At 49.1% G+C, this 18,436-nt stretch overlaps 12 protein-coding genes across 12 annotated transcripts; 7 read left to right on the forward strand and 5 right to left on the reverse strand.

Annotated features, from left to right (window-relative positions):
• Positions 1-40: 40 nt before the first annotated feature.
• F5J12DRAFT_964404 (uncharacterized protein) lies at positions 41-1,806 on the forward strand (the record flags this gene model as incomplete). Its single annotated transcript, XM_051749979.1, has 10 exons — positions 41-190; positions 237-405; positions 460-496; positions 554-750; positions 808-950; positions 1,004-1,044; positions 1,095-1,237; positions 1,294-1,448; positions 1,499-1,550; positions 1,604-1,806. The coding sequence occupies 10 exons, from the start codon at positions 41-43 to the stop codon at positions 1,804-1,806; spliced, it is 1,290 nt and encodes a 429-aa protein (XP_051602964.1).
• Positions 1,807-1,811: 5 nt separating this feature from the next.
• Positions 1,812-2,926, reverse strand: F5J12DRAFT_442888 (cyanate lyase C-terminal domain-containing protein). The gene is made up of 8 exons (XM_051739439.1): positions 2,779-2,926; positions 2,643-2,721; positions 2,518-2,591; positions 2,309-2,461; positions 2,226-2,255; positions 2,160-2,177; positions 2,022-2,113; positions 1,812-1,966 (listed from the first exon to the last, which is right to left on the reverse strand). The coding sequence occupies exons 1-8, from the start codon at positions 2,791-2,793 to the stop codon at positions 1,936-1,938; spliced, it is 492 nt and encodes a 163-aa protein (XP_051602965.1). The 5' UTR covers positions 2,794-2,926; the 3' UTR covers positions 1,812-1,935.
• Positions 2,911-3,812, reverse strand: F5J12DRAFT_443028 (ACN9-domain-containing protein). The gene is made up of 4 exons (XM_051739440.1): positions 3,509-3,812; positions 3,373-3,452; positions 3,183-3,322; positions 2,911-3,117 (listed from the first exon to the last, which is right to left on the reverse strand). Exons 1-4 carry the CDS (start codon positions 3,601-3,603, stop codon positions 3,013-3,015), a joined length of 420 nt encoding a protein of 139 aa, XP_051602966.1. The 5' UTR covers positions 3,604-3,812; the 3' UTR covers positions 2,911-3,012.
• A 1,205-nt stretch (positions 3,813-5,017) lies between these two features.
• On the forward strand, positions 5,018-7,435 carry F5J12DRAFT_889543 (uncharacterized protein; the record flags this gene model as incomplete). The annotated part of the gene is made up of 19 exons (XM_051747340.1): positions 5,018-5,170; positions 5,681-5,748; positions 5,795-5,823; positions 5,873-5,898; positions 5,955-5,998; positions 6,050-6,059; positions 6,114-6,131; positions 6,185-6,210; positions 6,261-6,286; positions 6,336-6,376; positions 6,429-6,453; positions 6,512-6,523; positions 6,573-6,588; positions 6,642-6,681; positions 6,736-6,845; positions 6,894-6,953; positions 7,001-7,028; positions 7,075-7,129; positions 7,188-7,435. The coding sequence occupies 19 exons, from the start codon at positions 5,018-5,020 to the stop codon at positions 7,433-7,435; spliced, it is 1,035 nt and encodes a 344-aa protein (XP_051602967.1).
• Positions 7,436-7,956: 521 nt separating this feature from the next.
• F5J12DRAFT_715757 (uncharacterized protein) lies at positions 7,957-8,605 on the reverse strand (the record flags this gene model as incomplete). The annotated part of the gene is made up of 2 exons (XM_051740976.1): positions 7,957-8,237; positions 8,293-8,605. The coding sequence occupies 2 exons, from the start codon at positions 8,603-8,605 to the stop codon at positions 7,957-7,959; spliced, it is 594 nt and encodes a 197-aa protein (XP_051602968.1).
• A 47-nt stretch (positions 8,606-8,652) lies between these two features.
• F5J12DRAFT_809583 (uncharacterized protein) lies at positions 8,653-10,516 on the forward strand. Its single transcript, XM_051744745.1, has 4 exons — positions 8,653-8,903; positions 8,962-9,398; positions 9,452-9,659; positions 9,709-10,516. The coding sequence occupies exons 1-4, from the start codon at positions 8,814-8,816 to the stop codon at positions 10,408-10,410; spliced, it is 1,437 nt and encodes a 478-aa protein (XP_051602969.1). The 5' UTR covers positions 8,653-8,813; the 3' UTR covers positions 10,411-10,516.
• Positions 10,511-11,405, forward strand: F5J12DRAFT_764146 (uncharacterized protein; the record flags this gene model as incomplete). Its single annotated transcript, XM_051742163.1, has 4 exons — positions 10,511-10,882; positions 10,941-11,033; positions 11,087-11,176; positions 11,235-11,405. Exons 1-4 carry the CDS (start codon positions 10,646-10,648, stop codon positions 11,403-11,405), a joined length of 591 nt encoding a protein of 196 aa, XP_051602970.1. The 5' UTR covers positions 10,511-10,645.
• Positions 11,406-11,604: 199 nt separating this feature from the next.
• F5J12DRAFT_809592 (uncharacterized protein) lies at positions 11,605-12,839 on the reverse strand. Its single transcript, XM_051744746.1, has 6 exons — positions 12,590-12,839; positions 12,327-12,546; positions 12,098-12,282; positions 11,952-12,006; positions 11,698-11,837; positions 11,605-11,627 (listed from the first exon to the last, which is right to left on the reverse strand). Exons 1-4 carry the CDS (start codon positions 12,772-12,774, stop codon positions 11,952-11,954), a joined length of 645 nt encoding a protein of 214 aa, XP_051602971.1. The 5' UTR covers positions 12,775-12,839; the 3' UTR covers positions 11,605-11,627; positions 11,698-11,837.
• Positions 12,840-13,174: 335 nt separating this feature from the next.
• Positions 13,175-14,615, forward strand: F5J12DRAFT_809598 (3-oxo-5-alpha-steroid 4-dehydrogenase-domain-containing protein). Its single transcript, XM_051744747.1, has 8 exons — positions 13,175-13,358; positions 13,410-13,568; positions 13,619-13,704; positions 13,752-13,808; positions 13,867-13,917; positions 13,972-13,997; positions 14,058-14,173; positions 14,239-14,615. Exons 1-8 carry the CDS (start codon positions 13,215-13,217, stop codon positions 14,605-14,607), a joined length of 1,008 nt encoding a protein of 335 aa, XP_051602972.1. The 5' UTR covers positions 13,175-13,214; the 3' UTR covers positions 14,608-14,615.
• Positions 14,616-14,707: 92 nt separating this feature from the next.
• On the forward strand, positions 14,708-16,613 carry F5J12DRAFT_443520 (Arv1-like family-domain-containing protein). The gene is made up of 9 exons (XM_051739441.1): positions 14,708-14,944; positions 15,003-15,146; positions 15,212-15,262; positions 15,307-15,361; positions 15,416-15,436; positions 15,492-15,575; positions 15,630-15,753; positions 15,806-16,050; positions 16,107-16,613. The coding sequence occupies exons 1-9, from the start codon at positions 14,858-14,860 to the stop codon at positions 16,241-16,243; spliced, it is 948 nt and encodes a 315-aa protein (XP_051602973.1). The 5' UTR covers positions 14,708-14,857; the 3' UTR covers positions 16,244-16,613.
• F5J12DRAFT_443590 (uncharacterized protein) lies at positions 16,229-17,764 on the forward strand. Its single transcript, XM_051739442.1, has 6 exons — positions 16,229-16,600; positions 16,648-16,723; positions 16,782-16,858; positions 16,917-17,055; positions 17,111-17,408; positions 17,463-17,764. Exons 1-6 carry the CDS (start codon positions 16,330-16,332, stop codon positions 17,634-17,636), a joined length of 1,035 nt encoding a protein of 344 aa, XP_051602974.1. The 5' UTR covers positions 16,229-16,329; the 3' UTR covers positions 17,637-17,764.
• Positions 17,765-17,875: 111 nt separating this feature from the next.
• F5J12DRAFT_715770 (uncharacterized protein) lies at positions 17,876-18,362 on the reverse strand (the record flags this gene model as incomplete). Its single annotated transcript, XM_051740978.1, has 3 exons — positions 17,876-18,030; positions 18,081-18,147; positions 18,207-18,362. The coding sequence occupies 3 exons, from the start codon at positions 18,360-18,362 to the stop codon at positions 17,876-17,878; spliced, it is 378 nt and encodes a 125-aa protein (XP_051602975.1).
• Between the last annotated feature and the right edge of the window lie 74 nt (positions 18,363-18,436).

Below are 18,436 nucleotides of genomic sequence, written 5' to 3' on the forward strand. Positions count from 1 at the left end.
TTTCACCCAGCTTCTCTATCCTCTTGTAAACCATAGCATAATGGACCCAAACCCACTGCCATCACGTTTCCTGCAACTGAAACGAGAGATTATCTCAATGACCACCGGAGAACATCTTATCTCAGCATGGGGCGACCTTTTGCAAGAGGTGGCCAAACGAACTGATGAAATAATCCAGCAAGGGCATGATGTAAGTGCTTGTGGAATTCCGGTATTCGTGTTGACTCTTGGGCAAGTCCATTCCTCAAGTGAACTTCAGCGATTTAGACGCATTATCTTCGGAACAAATCGACGCCATCAAACGAAGGGGGTCAGTCGTCATTCGGGGCGTCGTGGACTCGACCGAGGCAGCCCAGTGGAAGTCCGACTTAGTTGAGTTCATAAACAACAACCCCCACTCCCCAGGTAGTTTTTTTTTTTTCATGCTCACCAGTCCTTGGTCCCACTACTACGGTGTAGGCTTTCCTGAGGGTGATAAACAGTTCTTCCACCTTTAGTGGGTAACCTTTCTTTCCTTGCATCGATTACGGTTGGTCACACGAGCCCCCGTTAGTTGGACTCCGTCCCAGGTTCGCGCACGAGTCCATCCCAACGTTCTAAAGGCCAACGCATGGCTCAACAAATTGTACCATTTCAAGTCCGGTAAAGGCGCTGATGGTGTCGACCTTTCGGTTCCTTTAGTATATGCTGATCGCTTCCGCATACGCCATCCTGGAGTGCAGTGGGATGCCTTCCCCCCGCATGTAGACGGTGGGTCCCCTAGATCCAGGTCGGCCAGCCGAGAATAATACTAGGTCTTATTTGAAGGAGGTACCATTGAACGGTGGGAAGATCGTAATCTCCGGCGCTGCTTCCAGGACATACTCGCCGGCAATTGGCGCGCGCACGACCCTTACGAACTGGAACATCGTCTTGACGCAAGAAGTTCTTTGTATGGCCGCCCGGACCAGGTTTGATATTGAATCTGCTTAGGCGCGCGGATGGCTCATACTCCCATCTTCAGGCGAGCGTGTTCAGAACCTTTCAGGGGTGGTTAGCTTTGAGGTAGGATGCATGTCTTTCAACTTTCCAACTCTGATATGATTACTCTGCAGCGAGACGGCGCCAACGCAGGGAACATTAAAGGTTTTTCCTGACGTAGTAATCTCGAACGCCTACATTATGCTACGTCCGTTCTTTCGCCCCGTAGTTCCACTGGACGATCCTACAATCCTCGATCCCAAGAACTGGGAACTCGGTGAGAACACGTTTTGCAGACCGTGGTCGCTGCTATCTCAACCACGTTGTTTTAAGACACATCCACACCTGATTTTCCTGGTATCATACCATGGAATACTGGCTTCATAGGTCCACGACCCACTCCTGAGCTTCACCCTCACCTTCGGCTTGACAAGACCATGACTTCAGTACCGAAAGTCTACCCAGGGGATATGGTATTCTGGCATTGCGTGAGCATGTTTCGGCTTGATGTATGTGCTTGTTGCTCACGCCGCGGTAGGACGTCGTCCATTCCGTCGAGCAAGAGCATACGGGTGCCAATGATTCAGCAGGTGAGTATCGATAATTCAGGATCAAGAGGATGGCTTAAAGCGGGCTGTTTAAGTGATATATATTCCTGCCATGCCCCAGACTCCGCAGAATTTAGCATATGTTCAGAGGCAAGCAGAAGCCTTCCTGACGGGACTTAACCCCCCAGATTTCGGACAGTCTATGGAGGGTGTTACTTACGTCGGACTCGCCGTGGAATCCGACATCAAAGAGCCTGCTGGCAGACTAGCTATGGGTCTTCCCATTCAGGTTGCCTAATACTTCTGTGACGGAGCAACAGCGAAGGGATTTCAGCTCATCACGGAGAAGCACGTGTATACGTATTGCGAATGTTCTACAACGAACTTGAACTTGAACTATGTACCTCGCGAAATATACGCATTGATATCACCACTTTGAATATGGTAGGAATTTCCCGCTGTGATACGACCGTCAGAATAACTGAATAGTATCACTGAACACCTTTCGCTCACTCAAATGTAAGAACCACACGGTCACCCTTTGGATCGGGCTTCTTGGTCACGTGAACCTTGCAGTCGATCATGGACATGATGCCGTCGCCGAACTACTATTTCTTAGTTTCAGTTCAGTTGCATTGTGACAAGAATTACCTTCTCGTGAATGATAGCCTGAGGCGGTCTTAGATGACTGTCAGGTATCGAAGTGCATTTGCTCACCTTGATCGCATGCCCGTACACCAGAACGCCCTGCATCCATACACTCAGAAAGATAAGTTGTAATATTATTGGCACTAACAGACCTCGTATAAGCGATAGAGAAGAGGGTCCGTCGGTGGCATCGGCCCTAAACCACGGTTCGGCCACCAGTGAGCTCCAAGATAACCCTGAATGTTTGCGGCAGGGATATCGAGGACCCTGCCAAGTGCTTCTATCTCCTCCGGGGCGAGTTTTGCCTGTGACAGATCGGTTAGCTTCCGCTACTATGTACCTACTTGCGATTGTCAGATACCTGACCGTAGAACGCCGCTGCAATCCAGACTTCATCTCTGCCAATCGCCTTGGCCACCTCGTCGAACGTCAAACCTTGAGCGAAGTGTCCAGTACCAACATGGCCCACACTCGTCACTAGCTTACCTTTCCTCGCCTTGGCCTCAAACAGCGCCACATTGATAGGGGGAAGATCGGAGTACGGTTTGCTGCTGGACGAAACAGACTAAACGAGTTGCATAGGCAATCAAATTTCAAGATAGTGTTGGTTCTTAACACTAACCACAGTTTCAGACATTGTCGTCGGCGGGTAAATATGAATTTCACGGAATGCTTACTGGAACGCCTTTTATCTCTTTCCAGGCCAGCGATGACGATAAGCTTAGCTCATGACACGTGGTCGAAAATGTTCCCGAGTGACCACGAGATCACCATGAGAGTTTCTTCCTCCCGATCGGCCTTTGGAACTCGCTACTAGCATAGCATGTGTATAATATTGGCCAATATAACACCAAAGCTACGACCTAGAATCCTCGACCCCGTTCTCACTTGATACTGGTTTCCAAACGCCTCTTGTCGCGTGCATCAATTCGTACAACTGACTCAATTGCTCCGGAGACATCTAAACCATGTACATAGGTGGGTTCGACAGTTCCGGACTCTCTAAAAGCAGAATAAGAGACATACTTTCTCGAAGATTGTGGAATCGAGCTTCTTGAAATTCTTCGCGCTTGGGTCCCGTGGTAGCTCGTCCAGGTATCTCTTCCACTGTGTGAGGAAGCCCATTACGTGTACTGGATTAGTAACTTCCCTGTGGAGTCGAAATTCTGTTCCTATGAGCGCGATGAGGGTGAACGATGGTATAGAGACCCCTGACCTGCCTTGACATATCCGTCCCCGAGAGCACGCATCTCTCGAGGAAGATTCCTATGTGCTCGCAGTAATCTGCGGTAAAGGCTTCATCGACGGGTAAACGAGTTTTCGTTGCACTGTTGCTCTTCGAGAAGACGTACGGTATTGGCGGGTATAAGGTCGCGCTTGCCCTGCGAAGATCCAGGGAGGGCCTTGCGGCAAGAGATTCTGCGAGTAACCTACAACTCCTTTGCATCTGGCGACTTCGGGTCAATGATTGGACGTTGCCAGAGATGAACAGTGAGATGATCCAGAACTCCAAAGTGTGGGGTTTTCTGGTTGGTTTGTGGCTTCGTAGTCAGTCAACCGGAAGTATGTTGCCAACACCGCGTGCAGGTATTGCCGGTGGGAAAACTGGCTGAAGCGTGACTGGATGTGTCACCGATGATCCTTTGCCTCGTCGGTAAGTCCTACCATCACAGAAACTGGTGGTCCTGTTTGACTTGGTGACAGTGCTTCGGTAACGGTTTCCCCGTGTGATCCCTTGCTTTCCCATTCGTGGGCACAGGATTTACAGACTACGTTCCATTTACGCACCTAGCGGGACTTCGTTGTCCCTGCACGTGCTGCCTGTCCTCGTTTCAAGACCGACCTACGTCTTCCGCACACTCAGGGTTCAGCCTTTTTCCTCAGTGTTTCAATCTCAGTAAGTTCGGTTGCCGTGATTTAGTTCTTGTTCATTATAACTCTTGGAGGGTAAGTACTTTTACCCTACATTACATTGTCCTGTCTAGTCATTGGCCAGTTATGACCGCGGTGGCCTGCCCACTCCCCCTGTGTGCGGATACCCCCCTCCCCCTGGGTCTCCCAATAGTCCGCTGTTCCCTACGTCAGCTGTACTAATCCATTTCCAATGTAAGCGGACCCTACTTATTCCCCGTCTTCGTCTGACGTAGGCAAAGCTGAGAAATCCATGAAGTGCCTGGCAACTATCCCTTCTTCAGAACAGGATTAGTTCTTTTTGAGCATGTCGTGAAGTGGCTCTGTTGGTATTCGCCGGTGGTTAAGGTCAATTCGAGTGCCACCCTCTTCTGGCCAGTCCCTGTTCGGCTCTGGGTGGTTGCCCAAGTCTGGGGGATAAGTTTCATTCAGAATGGAGGCTTGTATGACCCGTCATTCCAATGCAATTGGTGCTTAGGATTGAGGACGTGTTACTTTCTCATATTCTGAATTGTGGCGTTCCAAAATCTCATTACCTATATTGCTTAGCATAGGAATGATACTTCGGCCCAGATACTTTCAACCTGGGACAAAAAATACCGAACACCACACAGGAATCTTAGGATGACAAGGGCAGGATATACCGGAACGTCTTCCGACTGGTTTGCGTACGTAAACAATAGACACTGCATCCTGGGTGAAGCGCTGAGCCCCGGCACATCTGCACAGGTATACAAACTGAAATCGGAGAAAGATGAAGACCTCGGAGGACGCCGTGCGGTGTCACGGGTGAACCGGCGTGTACTACCGAGTGGGCTGCTCGGAGGGTGTGCTGGGATGCTTCACGTGTGCCCCGGTCTTCTGGGGAGTTGCATGGACGAATGAGGGCGTGCAGGGCGATGACGCAAGGAGTAGGGATGATAGTCTACGGCGTTTTGGACCACGGCGCGATGTCGGCGATTCGAATTCGGGAATCCGGGACCGCCATAAGCGATCGTCTTGAAGTCATTCTGACTGCTTCTGCCTGTGGTCAAGGAGTCGGATACAACAATGCACTTGAATTGTCACGGTTGGCGGTGATTCGGCTCACACTCGCCAAGGATGTATGTTTTTCCTTCTTCAAATGTCGGTCGTCATCTTTTTTATTTACGAATCCTGCATCTGCGTCGGTCTTGGTGTTCATGGTCCAGGCGGGATCGATATGTGGACAATATCTGATCGTACCGGGGTAGATGGATATGGCTTTACCGATTCTTCAACCTATAAAACAAAGGGCTAGATTGCTCCACTTTCAGATCAATATGGCCTCTTCACACTTGATCACTTCTTCAAGTCCACACCCCGCGGCAAGTTCACCTTATACAAATCACCCAAATGAAATGTGCCACCTGGAGGGGTTTGGTGAAGACCTGTCGTAGACAAACACATTCTTGTCTGCTGATTTTTTCGCTGTAAGTTCTATCCTCATCGGCGGTTTGGTTGCCGTTATGTACGTGTTTCTTTGCTTGATTTGTCATGTCTTTATCCCATGTCAAGGTTATATGGTATAACGACTCTCCAGGGGCGTTTTAAATAGAATGATCAGGCTAGTGCTCTACTTACTGGTTACATAGACTTATTTGTATTACACGCACTACTTCGAGGACGCCTCGACCATCAAGCTTCTGGTTGCTGCCATATGGTGAGTTAGACTATCCTAGAACATCAATTTGCTCACGCAATGTCAGGATTCTTGATACCCTACATGTCTCATTCAGTGAGTACTTGGTTCTTCCAACCAGATGTGTGGCTAATACCCGACTTAGTGTGTCATATGCTGTGTTACTACCTGGTAAAGTTGATGTGTCCGCTTCTTGTAACCATTATATATCTGCCCAATTATTATAGATAACCAATTACTGCGTTCTTACGAGTTTAGAGTTTATTGTGTGGTTCGTACGCCATCTATTTCAAAGCTGCTCCCCGCTGATGATACATGGCAGGTCATTCCCAGTATGTGAACCACAATTTCTACAACACACTTTTTTGAATGTTTTCCCTCCTTAGGCATCAGTTCTAGTGAACGTGCACCCCTTTCATTTCAGAAACCTTCATAATTGGATTGAACTGTGTTCCAGCTACTTGTTATTACTGTAGTTCAACTGTAAGTGACTGTCTTTTGTGAATTGTTGGTCATAGACTGAATATCGCTAGCTTCTCTGCACATAAAATATATTCCCGTATGTCGCATTCGGCCTGTGTGTGGAGATTTTGCTGATCAGGATTCAGTTTGTCGCCCTAAACTGAAGTGGTTGGTGACTGTCCCAATTGTGAGTACTTGTGCTTGTGGCAAAGATATTATCTGGTAATGTAGTCGCATAGATGTTATTAATACTGGTCGACTTCGGTGAGTTTTATTTTATTTTATTATAGCATTGGCGGCGTTTCTAATGATATTTTAACAGGGTTTGAAATGGGTTCGTGCTGTTCTTCCACCGCATGAGACCTATTCTAACCAGCAAACAGCGATGATCGCTTCGATGTAATCCTATCTGTCCAACCATCTTCACTAAAACGCTGATCCTTTGCTTATAGGTTGGCCGACAATGAAGTCCGCATTGCTATGCAGATCAAGGTAATTTTGTTAATAGAGACATTGGTGCATCAACTCAAGAGTTGTTATTCCTAGTCTTCCGTTGTGATACCCTTTGGGGCCTTCAACATACTGACTGAGGGTCTGATTGCGATGTCACTCTCTTTACTTTTATATGAGCGTAGCTCACACTCCTCGTCCCCAAGGTGACTCCTGTCTGCCTTGATGGTTCATAGCTAATGAATTCTGCTTAGGACAAAGCGTCTCCTGAATACACTTATCATCTATGCTGTTAACCGGTGTTTACTGACTTTGTAAGCTTGATCCTTCTTCCCTTTCCGACCTTGACCTTTCATTGTAGATTAGTCACCACTGCAGAGCTCGTCACGGTATGTATGACATGTTGCACTGGTGTTGCTCTCACTCTGCCTTCAGAGCATTGGTCGCCATTATGCGTGGTCCATGGCACTGGACTTCATCATTGGAAAGTGTCAGTCTGTTCTGCCTTGCGAACCATGGATACAATAACCCAGCCTACTATCAAACAGTATACACCAACTCGCTTCTGGCATCGCTGAATACCCGTCAACACAATCGATCCCAGGTTTCAGGCGCCGTGACTGATCTACGTATCAGAGCTATCCGCTTCGCAAACCCACCACAACTTCCACAGATCGCAGAGATTTTCAAGAATGGAGAAAGGCTTTTTGATGTGTACGAAGTGGGTGTTATCGACATCACTGCCGTTCCGACATGTGTTGAGATGGCAGAAATACGAACAAAGGGAGAGGTGTGATTCTAGTTCCATCCTGCATTCGCCATTCAAATATTTACCATTCGTGTTTTCTTTTCTTTCCTTTGTTATTCATTTAGAAGATAAAACATTGTATTCCAGGTGTGATGTATCAGCTACGCGCAAGATATTGCTCTTGCCTCCCGAATGGTGAGGCTACCGGAGCACTATATGTCATCAGATTTAGCATGATTATGTAGTGATAGTAGTATGTAGTGAAGACACAACATAGACGTGCTAGCCCTTCCAAGATTTCGAGATTGTATCAAAGGCCGGTCAACCAGAGATGAGGTGGCAACACTCATGAGAGAATTGACGATGTCTCAGGCGTGTATATCGGTATCAAAAACGTGGGGACGAGAATGGCGTCGCACACACCTGCCAACGTGTGGATGGGTATAGAGTATGTAAGTTGGGACGTACACGAGGGAGGTTGTCACGATGATACAGCTTGACACGGCCTGGCAACAGCTTCGAGGTCAATCAAAGAGAAACCGCTCACATCCGTGAGCAGCGTTGTGTTCTCAGACATCCTCTGCGAATGAGAGAAGACTCTTTCCCTCACGCTTCGATTTCTTTCTCGAAGTTTTCTTCGGTTGGCTGCCTCCACCGTCACCTTCGTTATCATCCGTTATGATCTTCCGCTTGGCCTTACTTGCGGTTGAACTGGATTTTTCTCTAGAGGACGAAAAAGACAGGCTAGTTGTGTGTTTTGTTTTTGCGGATGGTTTATCTCCTGTTGACTGTTCTTTATCCTCCTTTTGCGGTGGATCCTCGTTTGTCGGCAGTAACGGAAGGCCCTTCGCTGCAGGGATTGATTTTAAGTGGAAACAGGGCAAGCATGGAGTAGCGTCACGAACCTTTCCTCCTCTCGTTCTCTGCTTCCCTCCCAGTGAGATGTTTGCCTTCCTTCAGCACAACAACCTGAGGTCTTTCGTCATCATCATCCTCACTAGCGCTTCCCCGCTCATTGTTGGGGCGCTCTGGGATGTCTGGTCGAATAGGAATCGGCGGTCGGCCTGAGCCATCGTCGTAGTACTGAGGCTCGTCCTCGTCCTCAGCTTGACCTCCTCGGACTCTGTTCTGAAATCTTTGGAGGAAAGCGGGTGTTTGAGACTGGTATTGTAAGCGAGACGAGAGTTGATGTCTGCTAAGTTCCTTGGGGGGAGCCATTCAAGTCACTAGTAAGTAGTGTCCAGCAGTGAAGCAGTAAGTAGCCTATTAGACGCTGTTGACGCGGGTGCTATAGTCGGGGCCCTCGGCCTTCGACTGTATACTTCACCTTGTTGGACTCCTCGACACGAGAACCGCCTGAAGGAGGCAAATGTTGTACATCAATCCAGTCTTGTGTGTCTGACTAGGGGAAGTTATCGCAAGGAACATGACAACAACACTCAACGAACTGGATGACGATACTCTCATCTGGATCTTCTCCGCACTTTCAATTCCAGATATTCAAGCCCTCAGACGGGTGAGGTTGTTCTTCCCTGATCTGCATAACGTGGGCTGAGCTCCGCCTGATGATTGAGGTTTGCCGTCGACTATGGTACATATCTATCCAACATGCCGTCTGGCTAAACGCATGCAAGGCCCACATCCTACAGGAAAATATACCGTTCCCAAGTCGTCCCCTGTGCTCCCTATGTTCCAGAGAACTGGAACGACTTACAGTCCGTGCATACCACCTAGGCCGGAATTGGAGAGCTCCGAACACTCGGTTACGCCTCCTCCGAACTGTCCCCAGTAGCACCGGGGCTATCGAGGAGATAAAGTTCCTGGCGACTGGTGGCAAAACCTGGATCATCACAATATCCAGGGGAATATGGTCTGATCTATATCTTTGGGACTGCGATGCTATGCAACTCGTCGGTCACTGGAGTCCAGGAAGAGCCTTGTTCGACGGAATGGTCACTAATTCAGATCAAAGTTCGGCTGCGGTGATTGCAATATGCGTCAAACACTCTAGGTCATTGTCGACTACATGCTTTCATCGTGTTTCTGCGGCTGATAAGTTCGCAGTTACTCTGTTGTTGAAATACTCTCCATCATTTCGGACGTCGATCTATGCCAAGTATCTTTTTGCCCAATTACTACCCTGCAGACTCGGTACAAGCCAGTTACTCTGCGGGGCGACATTATCGCACTTTCGGACCACGACTCCGAAACGTTGATCATGAATTGGAAGACTGGTAATCAATACCTTCTGTGTAGCCCTGATACTTGGCAGGTGATGACATCTGGATCACCCATCACTGAAACTTGACGTCCTCGAACAGGATAAGCCATTACACGTGACATTTGCAGGAGGACACGTTTTTGTAGTGCGAGCCCGGTCAGTTTGTATTTTCGCGGAACCACCCTTTGCTCGGCCAGATGACGAGACAGCCGTGAATTTGCCGCATAGCTACACCTCCTTTGGATGGGTTGACGGAGTCTCGTTGTCTGTAGGCCCTGTGGTACGATATGCGGAGAAGGATCCTCCGTTCCTGTCTTTACTGGTCCGCACGAAAGGGGATGATCCATGGTCGTTGAAAGACCAATTCCAGTTTTTCACGGTTGGCAGCAGTCTTCCCACCGAAAGCTCAATTGGGTTGCCTGGAGAAACATCCTTGACCGATTCTCTCCCCCTGCCGAGATTGGCGTTATCCTCCAGCCTCACGTGCCCAAATCGCGGACCACTTCGTTGTAGTGACATGGTCCTCGGTCGTTACGGCTCAGCTGCATGGGTGCTTCCCGCTGATCGTTCCATCGCTGGGCTCATTTCAGAGCATGTCCATTTACAAACAGTTCCGGTCCCGACTTCCAACCAGACGCTCATTATTGCGGCTTTCCCTGGTCCTTTGAGCAGCGAAGCGCAGGTTAAAGCATCAATTGAAAATGAGGAGGGCTCTTCCTGGTCTTGCCTAGACTATGACGAGGAACACGGCCTCATAGCACTTGGATCATCCACTGGGGATATAAATATATTTAGCCTGTAGCGCACGATCTCTCAACAATGTAAGCAGTTTTTGGTTTCCTACACCCGGTCTAGGTGTATGTAGTTACTAGCAGTAGTACTAGATATTGACTTCTGGCTCTTCTCAGAAACGTTATGATCGCCGCGCGACACAGTCAAACCAATTGCTCCTACAGACAGACCGCGGCTTCCTACTAACCAACAACTCACCCGCCGTGCACTTGTGTCGACGGTTGGCCGCCTAAGTGAACAGTACCATGTCTCTTTGCTCTTTGGCGCCATCCTTGGTTAGAATTTGTACGCGGCCCACCCCGTCGTGGAGATTGATTCACAGCTCGAATACCCTCCCACCACCTCCTTCCCTGACAACCTTGGAGACTTTGCAACATGCAAGGGAAGCACGCCAGTGGCTGTCCCAGTTCAAAACTGCTGCTGCGGTGCCAAAACACTTGGTGGAACTAACGTTCTCCCGAAGTTCAGGGCCTGGAGGACAAGTTCAGCCTTGCATAAATTCTTTAAAGTTTTATTGGCGTCTGACGTCCAATATTGCAGAACGTGAACAAAGTGGCGACGAAGGTGACTGCACGATGTCAACTTGACGCGTCTTGGATTCCTCTGTGGGCCCGGGAATGCCTCATGCGGAGTGTACGCTATTGTTGCATCAACTGTAGCGGCCGTGCTCTCAACTACTTCCTTAGCCCTGCTATGTTAAGTCCTCCAATTCTCTCTTAGTGACTTCCAGCGCATCTCGTTCACAAGCACTCAACGTCGACGATTCGCTCTCTAAGGTTTGCAGTCATTTATTGCATTCCAGTCGGACTGATTTGAAAGTTTTGCCAAAACCAGTTGCACAAATTAGTGACGGAGTGTGCGTCGAAGGTGATCCCAACGCCTACTTCTGAGGGACAACGACAACACGTTGCTTCACTCCGCAAAGAGGATGCTCAGCGCAGGATAAAACAGAAAAACTATCGAAGTCAGATCAAGAAGAGCAGGTCTAGCAAAGGTTGGGACTAGCCGCAATGTTGTGTGTTGTGCTAGCTGCATCTACTGGTCGTCACCCCACGCTTGGCAGGAGTTTCTAGCCAATGACGCCGGAAACAGGAGACAATGATCTCGAACGCATGTTTCTTTCCGAGATTAGCCACCTCGAAGACAGCGTCCATCCAGATACTGCATTGCATGATATCACCAGCAGCATTGTTGGTGTATGCTCTGCTGTTGTACTGGCTTGGGGTGCTGGTGCCGGTTTACGCGTCCTTTAGATTCAACCAACGTGTCGTAATAACAAACAGTGTCATACACTTACACGCGAACAAAATGTGTGAAAGTGCTGGCATTCAATTATCCGTTCCTTAATGCAGGTGGAACATGGATATAAGATGTGAGAGATATTAGGTACCTGCATGCAAAATGTAATCCGTCACTAGTTTCTTGAATTCGTTTGGTCTTGAAAAGGTCAAGATGAGCAAGCATTGAAGGACCGAAGAGCACACGAATCATACTTCTCTGCGTGAACTGATTGTATAACGCGTTAGCAAATGCAAAGTGGGGAGTGGGGGATCACTGACTCCAATGTCCGGTGTCTAGCTCTGTTACGGTAGCTTCCGGGAAAAAACTGCTTGATGATCGGTACACTACGCCTATTGATATATCTGCAGGGCATAGTGTGAGATTTTGTTGCCTCGCAAGCAAGATATTCGACTTACTTGCTTTTCGTTCCCTTTACAAACAGAGTGTTCCCGTGAAAGCTCCGCTCACCAGGAGCCCAGGGGAAACTCTCGATCTCGGACCTTCCTTCCTTCAGTATGTCTATGGGTATTTTGAACTTCAAGGCCGCGGAACGTGAATTGGTATCGAGGTTAGTCAATAAAAAGGCGCGGACGAGCGGATCCTGGGCAACAGTTAGTCATGGATAGCACGAATACTTGATCTTACCTTCTCATAACCTTCAAGAATCTCATCAGCCTCCTTTCGAGTAGTAATCCCGTTACCCTCGATTGTTTCCATCCCCTTGATGTGCAAAACCGTGTCTTCGGAGACCTTGGCACGTACGGGAGCAATATCAGATACAACTACTTTAGTTAAAATATCAGCTGGAGTTTCGGGGTGGAGGGCAAGAGTCATTGCAAGCTTTGCCACCCCTTTGAGTAGTGTGCTTAACAATGTCCGGGCATGGATTATGAATTGAGAAAACATACATCGAATGCCCAAGGAGCGATACGTTTGACAATGAAAGCGTACGAATGAAACCTAGTACGTCCGCGGCCATGTGCAGATATGTCATCGGTCGACTGTGAGGTGAGGAGCCGTGGTTGCGCAAATCCTTGCTTTCACCTAAGTCCGAACAGCGTGCAGAGGTGGGACCACAGACGTACCAAAGCATATACAGGACGTCGGAGCTCACGCATGAACGCCTTCGAAAGCGATTGCCAGTTCCGCTTAGATCCACTATGTGCACTTGGTCACGGAGAGGTATGGCGCGGAGGCGAGATCATGGCATACAAAAAACCGTGCAGGATGACCAGTGGCTGGTCGGTTGCATTTCCGTTCGGAGGTATGTATTCATCGTATGCCAGTGGCACCGATGACAAGCCGGACAAGGGCCTCCCTGAAGCAAGACATTGAGTTGCAACTACAATGGTGTCTAGAACGCACAGTACTTTGACGCATTCGGAATGCCAAGGTTAAACGGGCGCAGTTCCATCTAGACTGTAGTAGTAACATGGCATGCGGGTGTTGCGGGCTGAGGTTGCGCGTGAATTTGAGTGTGGCACGTTCCGGCTCAACGTCTTAAACACTCACCACGACCACCGTTGCACCACAATGGTCTCGGTAATCGTAGTTCCAGCAGGGAAAGCGCCCTCCATTGCTTGTCAACTACCCTACACTGTCGAGCTTCCTGGAAAACAAGTAGAAGACACGACTATTGGGGACATCAAGGTAGCCCTTGCTGGACGGTTCCCTAAGGCAAGCTTCGTGACCACGTCCAGCAAGTTGACCCGCTCAGATCAGCGGTAGTTTTATCCAGCGCGGCAAAAGATTGCACTGAAGGGCAATAAGAACGCCCTGCAGGACGAAGTCAAACTGATTGATGCTGGCGTGACTGATGGCGGTGAAGTATCGGTGAAGGACCTTGGTCACCAAATTAGTTGGAAGACCGTGTTTCTCGTTGAATACGTGAGTCATATGTGACTGCTGGACCCCGCTTTTCTGACTTGACTTTCCAGGGAGGTCCGCTTGTGATTCACCCACTCCTCTACCACTTTCCAAAGGTATTTTGGGGTGGACCGGTTTATCATAGTACGCTGCAGCGGTACGCAAACCTACCCAGAATTCAACAAACGCGCTCATCGTTGCAAGATTTGTCTACGCGCTCGTGATGATCCATTTCATGAAACGAGAGCTGGAAACGTTGTTGTAAGTAATGTTCCTTTTTTCATTCGTGTGGTCGATACCCAGTTCCATCTACCTGCAGCGTTCATAGGTTCTCGCACGGTACCATGCCTTTAATGAACATTTTCAAGAAGTGCGTATCAAATTGAGACTTCATTTCCTATTCACCACTCATGTACCCACACAGTTCCGCCCACTACCATTTGCTGAGCGGTATCCGTCCTCTTAATTATTGATCCAAGCATCCGAGCTCATGTACCATTACCTGGCTAGGGCTGGCGTTGGCGCTCTCTGTCTACAGTCCGAATTTTGGGGCCACATCCCCATATATCCGCGGGACTGTCCGAGACGATCCAACATTCATCTGGGCATGCACAGCCGTTTGGATTGTGCGTCATTTATACAGTCGCGACAATTTCACTTTTTATTCAATTTTTTTTAACAAAAAAACTAGTTTGCCGAGGTGTCTAACTTGATAACTCATATCAATCTTCGCCATCTTCGTCCGGAGGGAACCCGCAAGCGGGCCATCCCGTTCGGCTATGGTTTCTCGCTCGTTTCGTTCCCGAATTACTTCTTTGAAAGCATTTCTTGGCTCACCATTGCTGTGATGACGGGAAGTTTCACTGGTAGGTTGATGATAGTCATCTGTTTGGTCGCGTCTTTTACATTTAACGTACAGCTTGGATATTCCTTGTGGTTTCCACCGGACAGATGTATATCTGGGCAGCAAAGAAACACCGTGCGTACAAGAAAGAATTTGGAAACGCGTATCCGAAGAGGAGGAAGGCCATGTTCCCCTTTATTGCGTAGATACGCTTAGTTGCTTTTCTGGTAGTTTGGCAATTGTTAGGTGGTTCACCGGAGAATATCCGAAAGAATGACGGAACTGCTTGCGTATACCGGATCGTCAGGTTACTCTTTGAGTGGGAACCAAGTACAAGCTTGAGATGGAGGGGTACTGAAGTTGGTTTGCACGATGGAAATGTAGTCACATAAAGTTCGTTGATGCAGCACGACGAAGGTGGTCATTACACATTTGCAGCTTTCCGTAGCATCTGGCTGGTAGCGTCATGCCCATCTGCATTACGTGCACCGAACCAACTCCACATCTCTACACAGTTTACGACTCTGCTTACAACCTCCGCCTCGAGCAATGTGTCAGTGTTGTTTTAAGTCGGTGCAAGCCTAGCAAGTTGACTTCCACCCAACCACCAGAAAAAATGTCTATCGTTTGCTGACCTATACGTCGAGCATGACAGCTTGACCCTTATTCTCGACTTGATCTTGCTGAAGAGAGGTGTATACAGACATCTACTCTATAACAGAGGGTCAGAACCGCGCATTGTCTCGGAGAGCAAGGTAAGTTGCGTGGCCTCTTGATGGTACCCGTAAGATGTAGAACTCCTTAGGCTCCGCTGGCACAGAACACGGCAATTCCTACCAACAAAAACGATGTGGAGCTCGCTAAGGAGAAGGTCACGAGCCTATCAAGTTTCGGACGCTTGCTGACGAGTCACAGGCAAGGTGGATACGGATACTCCGTCTCGGCAGCGGGATGGTGCTCGTGGATGCATGTCAGTGTCGGTGAAGACATCCAATTTTTGCGTCGTCTGACGGATTCATTCTAGTTATTCGCTGGGCGCAACTGAGTACGACTTCCAGCTTTATCAGCGTTGATGGTCTTCAGTCTTAACATTCCTTCAGACCCTGCAATATCTGCTGACATTTCGCAGTGGAGTAACGAAACAAGTGCTGTATTTCTGCGCATATTAGTTGGTTGCTTTGTTGGTATGTAACTTGCTGGTTGTCAGGTCGCCCTTACCCGTTCTCAGTCGGTTGTAGAAACGGTTGCTTTTCATGGGGGTGTGATACTAGCCTCGATGCTCGTCCTCCACATATCGGATTGGCTGGATAGGGTGAAATATTCCCGAGAGGAAAGTGTTTCTGGGGTGCGCCAACAGTTCAGGTGCGATTCCTTTTTGCTTCGCGTACATAGCCCATACCCAACTCTGATGCAGGACATCACTGATCCCTCTATCTGTCCTTTATTCATCATTCACGAAATATTTCCTGCTTTTCCTGCTAACTATCTGGCGCCCCTCGGCATCCAAGATTGGTGGAGAACCATATCGATACGGAGGTCCTCCTTACGAGAATTCTCTAGTAGTTCGTGCTCTCGAAGTATGGGACGAAGACAAGCTTGACCGTGAGTGGGTTGTACGCAATGTCCTGGGGGGTATGGCGGCTGGTTTTGGCTTACGAGGTAATGTCCGTTTCCTCGCGTGTCAAGTATTTGGACTCAGCTGGAAGGGCACCTAGTGGTGCTAGACTGCCATCCATTTTTCACGACTGCTGTTATCCTAGTTGGGTGGGTCGTAAAGACAGCGGTTGCTGAATTGCTGAGGGACTGGGTCAGTGCTGACCAGGATGTCTGGTTGGCCTACAGTATTCCGTAGTTAGCCCCTGTACGGCCTGTAGTGACAGGGACCCTTGACACCTCCACTGTCACTTCTGACCCTGCTCATCGCCCAGCATCACAACCATGCCAGCCTCTTCCAGTTCATCGTCTCGTGCTCTCAATGCGATCCTTCCGCTCATCACCAGCAATCAGCCGTATGAGGCACATCAGAAAGCGCGCACGTTTGCTTCGCGTTACGCGAAGTCTGGGCAGTATGATACCGCGATCGATGTTCTTTTCCAATCTGCTCGTGAACTTCTCAAGACAGGGCAGCAGGGAAGCGGGATAGATCTCACATGCTATCTGATAGATGTCTATGAGAGCAAGGGGGAGAGCGTCAATAACGACTCACGAGGTCCTTTCGACGTCCATGATGGGTACTTGGAACTGACCAGAAATCAGGCAAACTCACCCAGCTGATTGCCCTGACAGGCAGCTCTGGAACGTGGCGGAAAACCATAATTGACCGCGCGATCGTGTGCGTTCCTTCAGTTTGATCACTCGTTGCACAATTCACTAGTTGTGGTCACTCCCAGCTGGTCAGCTAAGCATGGCACTTGCCCATTGGGTGATCAGGACCTCCACCATTATATCGGCGAACTGCTCTACAAAGGTGTGACACTATTGTCGTTAATTCGTGGAAGTAAACGTGATTTTAAATTCTGGAATAGATGGAACATTCGACGCTGCGGAACCTCACCTCCTTGCTGCTGGCAAGAGAGACAGTGCACGCCTACTCGCACAGATATTTCTTGAATGGGTTGAAACAGGTGGCACACCGGGCAATTTTGCTCTTCGCGGAACTCTTCCGTCAGTTCTAATTGTTTACCAAACTATAATTCGCCAAGTCATTACCTCCACGCAGATACCTGGAGAGCGGCAATATCCTCGCCGCTAAAACATTCATCATGCAGTTCGTCAACAAACTTGTACCCGCTCGGCCATCGTTGGCCTCTCCATTGCAGAGCTCTCGGATATCCGTCGACGACAACAATGAAGTAGTGTTCACGTCGGACAGTGCCGTCAATTTTTGCCAGCTTGCGGTTCTGACGTGCCAGCGGGCAAATGGAGAGAAAAACAAGGTCACCCGAGAGAGTTGGGTAAGACTGTGCGGGACCTATCAAGCTAAAGGAGGCATCCCCGCAAGCAAGGAGGTTCGTGCTGTACGTTCCTACATCTTCTGCCATCGGTAGATCTCCTTATTGGCGTCGTCGTAGGCATTGCAAGCGATCGCAACACTGTACTTCGCCATTCCCCCGCCGCGCACGCAACCTGACAATCCATTCGGAGCCATGTTATCTTCCATGTTAGGCGGTGCGCCAACTGGCGCGCCAGAGCGACGAGTACTTTCTCCTGGGTTGAACAGGCCCCAGACGCTAGGTCTGGATTGAACTGGGAATGGGGGCTGCGAGAAGTCCTAACGTGGCAATCGCAACTACACGAGATTATGCAGGTAGAATAGCACCATTATACACGTACATACACTGGCCCTGGTCAGCTCTCTACCTGCTATCATACGTTTACTATCATGTGAAAGGCAATATTCGACTCGGGTATGTTGCTGTGGAGAGTGCATCTATCGCATCACACTTGCCACACGGAGTTACTAGGTATAGCAGGGGGCGCGGTTTCATGATTGGGAGTTGATGCCACTTCTCCGAGCGACCGAAGGATTTCCAGTGAACGGCGTAGGTGATTGGGATGCATTAGGGGTCGTGACGTCCCCGGATATAATGTCCTGGATGGCAGCTTCAAGAGCATCCACTCTATTAGACATTTGCATCACTATTTGTCGGATGAGAGACACCAGGATCATAAGTGGAGATGCCACGCACTGCGGTCGAGTATCTGAGAAGACATGTCGTCGAATTTCGAGTCTAGTTGCTCAAGTAACGTTTCAACCTAGAGATAATTCCTGGCTCGAACCACGTCAGCGAAGCGGGGGGGTTCAGGTGACATACGAAAGCTGTCAGTTCATGGGGACTTGAGATCTCTGAGGGACTGGGTACTGGTAATTGGGAGGTTGGAGTTCTAGATCCCATGGGGTCAGGGGTCGTCCCAGACCTGGCTGGAGTTGAGGCAGGGGTCACCTTGAGTGGCAGGGCTGAGGAAGACATAAATCAACGTGTATGTGTGATGTGCACGGCCGAACTCCAACCCACTCAGCCAACATTACATAAGCAACCTCGCT

The sequence above is a fragment of the Pisolithus orientalis genome, assembly GCF_024613125.1.
Source record: "Pisolithus orientalis strain OTSU chromosome Unknown F5J12scaffold_5, whole genome shotgun sequence".
Taxonomy (NCBI): Eukaryota; Fungi; Basidiomycota; class Agaricomycetes; order Boletales; family Pisolithaceae; genus Pisolithus; species Pisolithus orientalis.

What these genes read in the sequence shown, in the direction of transcription:
- F5J12DRAFT_442888 (XM_051739439.1), bottom strand. An exon ending in CAGCGGCGTTCTACGGTCAG is followed by an intron (nt 2,462 to 2,517) that starts GTATCTGACAAT and finishes GATCTGTCACAG; the next exon opens with GCAAAACTCGCCCCGGAGGA. An exon ending in CGTGTGGTTCTTACATTTGA is followed by an intron (nt 1,967 to 2,021) that starts GTGAGCGAAAGG and finishes GTCGTATCACAG; the next exon opens with CGGGAAATTCCTACCATATT.
- F5J12DRAFT_443028 (XM_051739440.1), bottom strand. Translation starts at nt 3,603, where the DNA reads ATGCAAAGGAGTTGTAGGTTACTCGCAGAATCTCTTGCCGCAAGGCCC. An exon ending in ACCTTATACCCGCCAATACC is followed by an intron (nt 3,453 to 3,508) that starts GTACGTCTTCTC and finishes CCGTCGATGAAG; the next exon opens with CCTTTACCGCAGATTACTGC. An exon ending in GGACGGATATGTCAAGGCAG is followed by an intron (nt 3,323 to 3,372) that starts GTCAGGGGTCTC and finishes TCATAGGAACAG; the next exon opens with AATTTCGACTCCACAGGGAA.
- F5J12DRAFT_809583 (XM_051744745.1), top strand. Translation starts at nt 8,814, where the DNA reads ATGACAACAACACTCAACGAACTGGATGACGATACTCTCATCTGGATC. An exon ending in ATATTCAAGCCCTCAGACGG is followed by an intron (nt 8,904 to 8,961) that starts GTGAGGTTGTTC and finishes CTGATGATTGAG; the next exon opens with GTTTGCCGTCGACTATGGTA. An exon ending in GTAGCCCTGATACTTGGCAG is followed by an intron (nt 9,660 to 9,708) that starts GTGATGACATCT and finishes GTCCTCGAACAG; the next exon opens with GATAAGCCATTACACGTGAC.
- F5J12DRAFT_809592 (XM_051744746.1), bottom strand. Translation starts at nt 12,774, where the DNA reads ATGCTTTGGTACGTCTGTGGTCCCACCTCTGCACGCTGTTCGGACTTA. An exon ending in TCGCTCCTTGGGCATTCGAT is followed by an intron (nt 12,547 to 12,589) that starts GTATGTTTTCTC and finishes GACATTGTTAAG; the next exon opens with CACACTACTCAAAGGGGTGG. An exon ending in GTAAAGGGAACGAAAAGCAA is followed by an intron (nt 12,007 to 12,097) that starts GTAAGTCGAATA and finishes ATCATCAAGCAG; the next exon opens with TTTTTTCCCGGAAGCTACCG.
- F5J12DRAFT_809598 (XM_051744747.1), top strand. Translation starts at nt 13,215, where the DNA reads ATGGTCTCGGTAATCGTAGTTCCAGCAGGGAAAGCGCCCTCCATTGCT. An exon ending in CGAGAGCTGGAAACGTTGTT is followed by an intron (nt 13,809 to 13,866) that starts GTAAGTAATGTT and finishes ATCTACCTGCAG; the next exon opens with CGTTCATAGGTTCTCGCACG. An exon ending in CATGCACAGCCGTTTGGATT is followed by an intron (nt 14,174 to 14,238) that starts GTGCGTCATTTA and finishes CAAAAAAACTAG; the next exon opens with TTTGCCGAGGTGTCTAACTT.
- F5J12DRAFT_443520 (XM_051739441.1), top strand. Translation starts at nt 14,858, where the DNA reads ATGCCCATCTGCATTACGTGCACCGAACCAACTCCACATCTCTACACA. An exon ending in GATGGTGCTCGTGGATGCAT is followed by an intron (nt 15,362 to 15,415) that starts GTCAGTGTCGGT and finishes GATTCATTCTAG; the next exon opens with TTATTCGCTGGGCGCAACTG. An exon ending in GGCTGGTTTTGGCTTACGAG is followed by an intron (nt 16,051 to 16,106) that starts GTAATGTCCGTT and finishes AAGGGCACCTAG; the next exon opens with TGGTGCTAGACTGCCATCCA.
- F5J12DRAFT_443590 (XM_051739442.1), top strand. Translation starts at nt 16,330, where the DNA reads ATGCCAGCCTCTTCCAGTTCATCGTCTCGTGCTCTCAATGCGATCCTT. An exon ending in CGTCAATAACGACTCACGAG is followed by an intron (nt 16,601 to 16,647) that starts GTCCTTTCGACG and finishes ACCAGAAATCAG; the next exon opens with GCAAACTCACCCAGCTGATT. An exon ending in GCTCTTCGCGGAACTCTTCC is followed by an intron (nt 17,056 to 17,110) that starts GTCAGTTCTAAT and finishes ACCTCCACGCAG; the next exon opens with ATACCTGGAGAGCGGCAATA.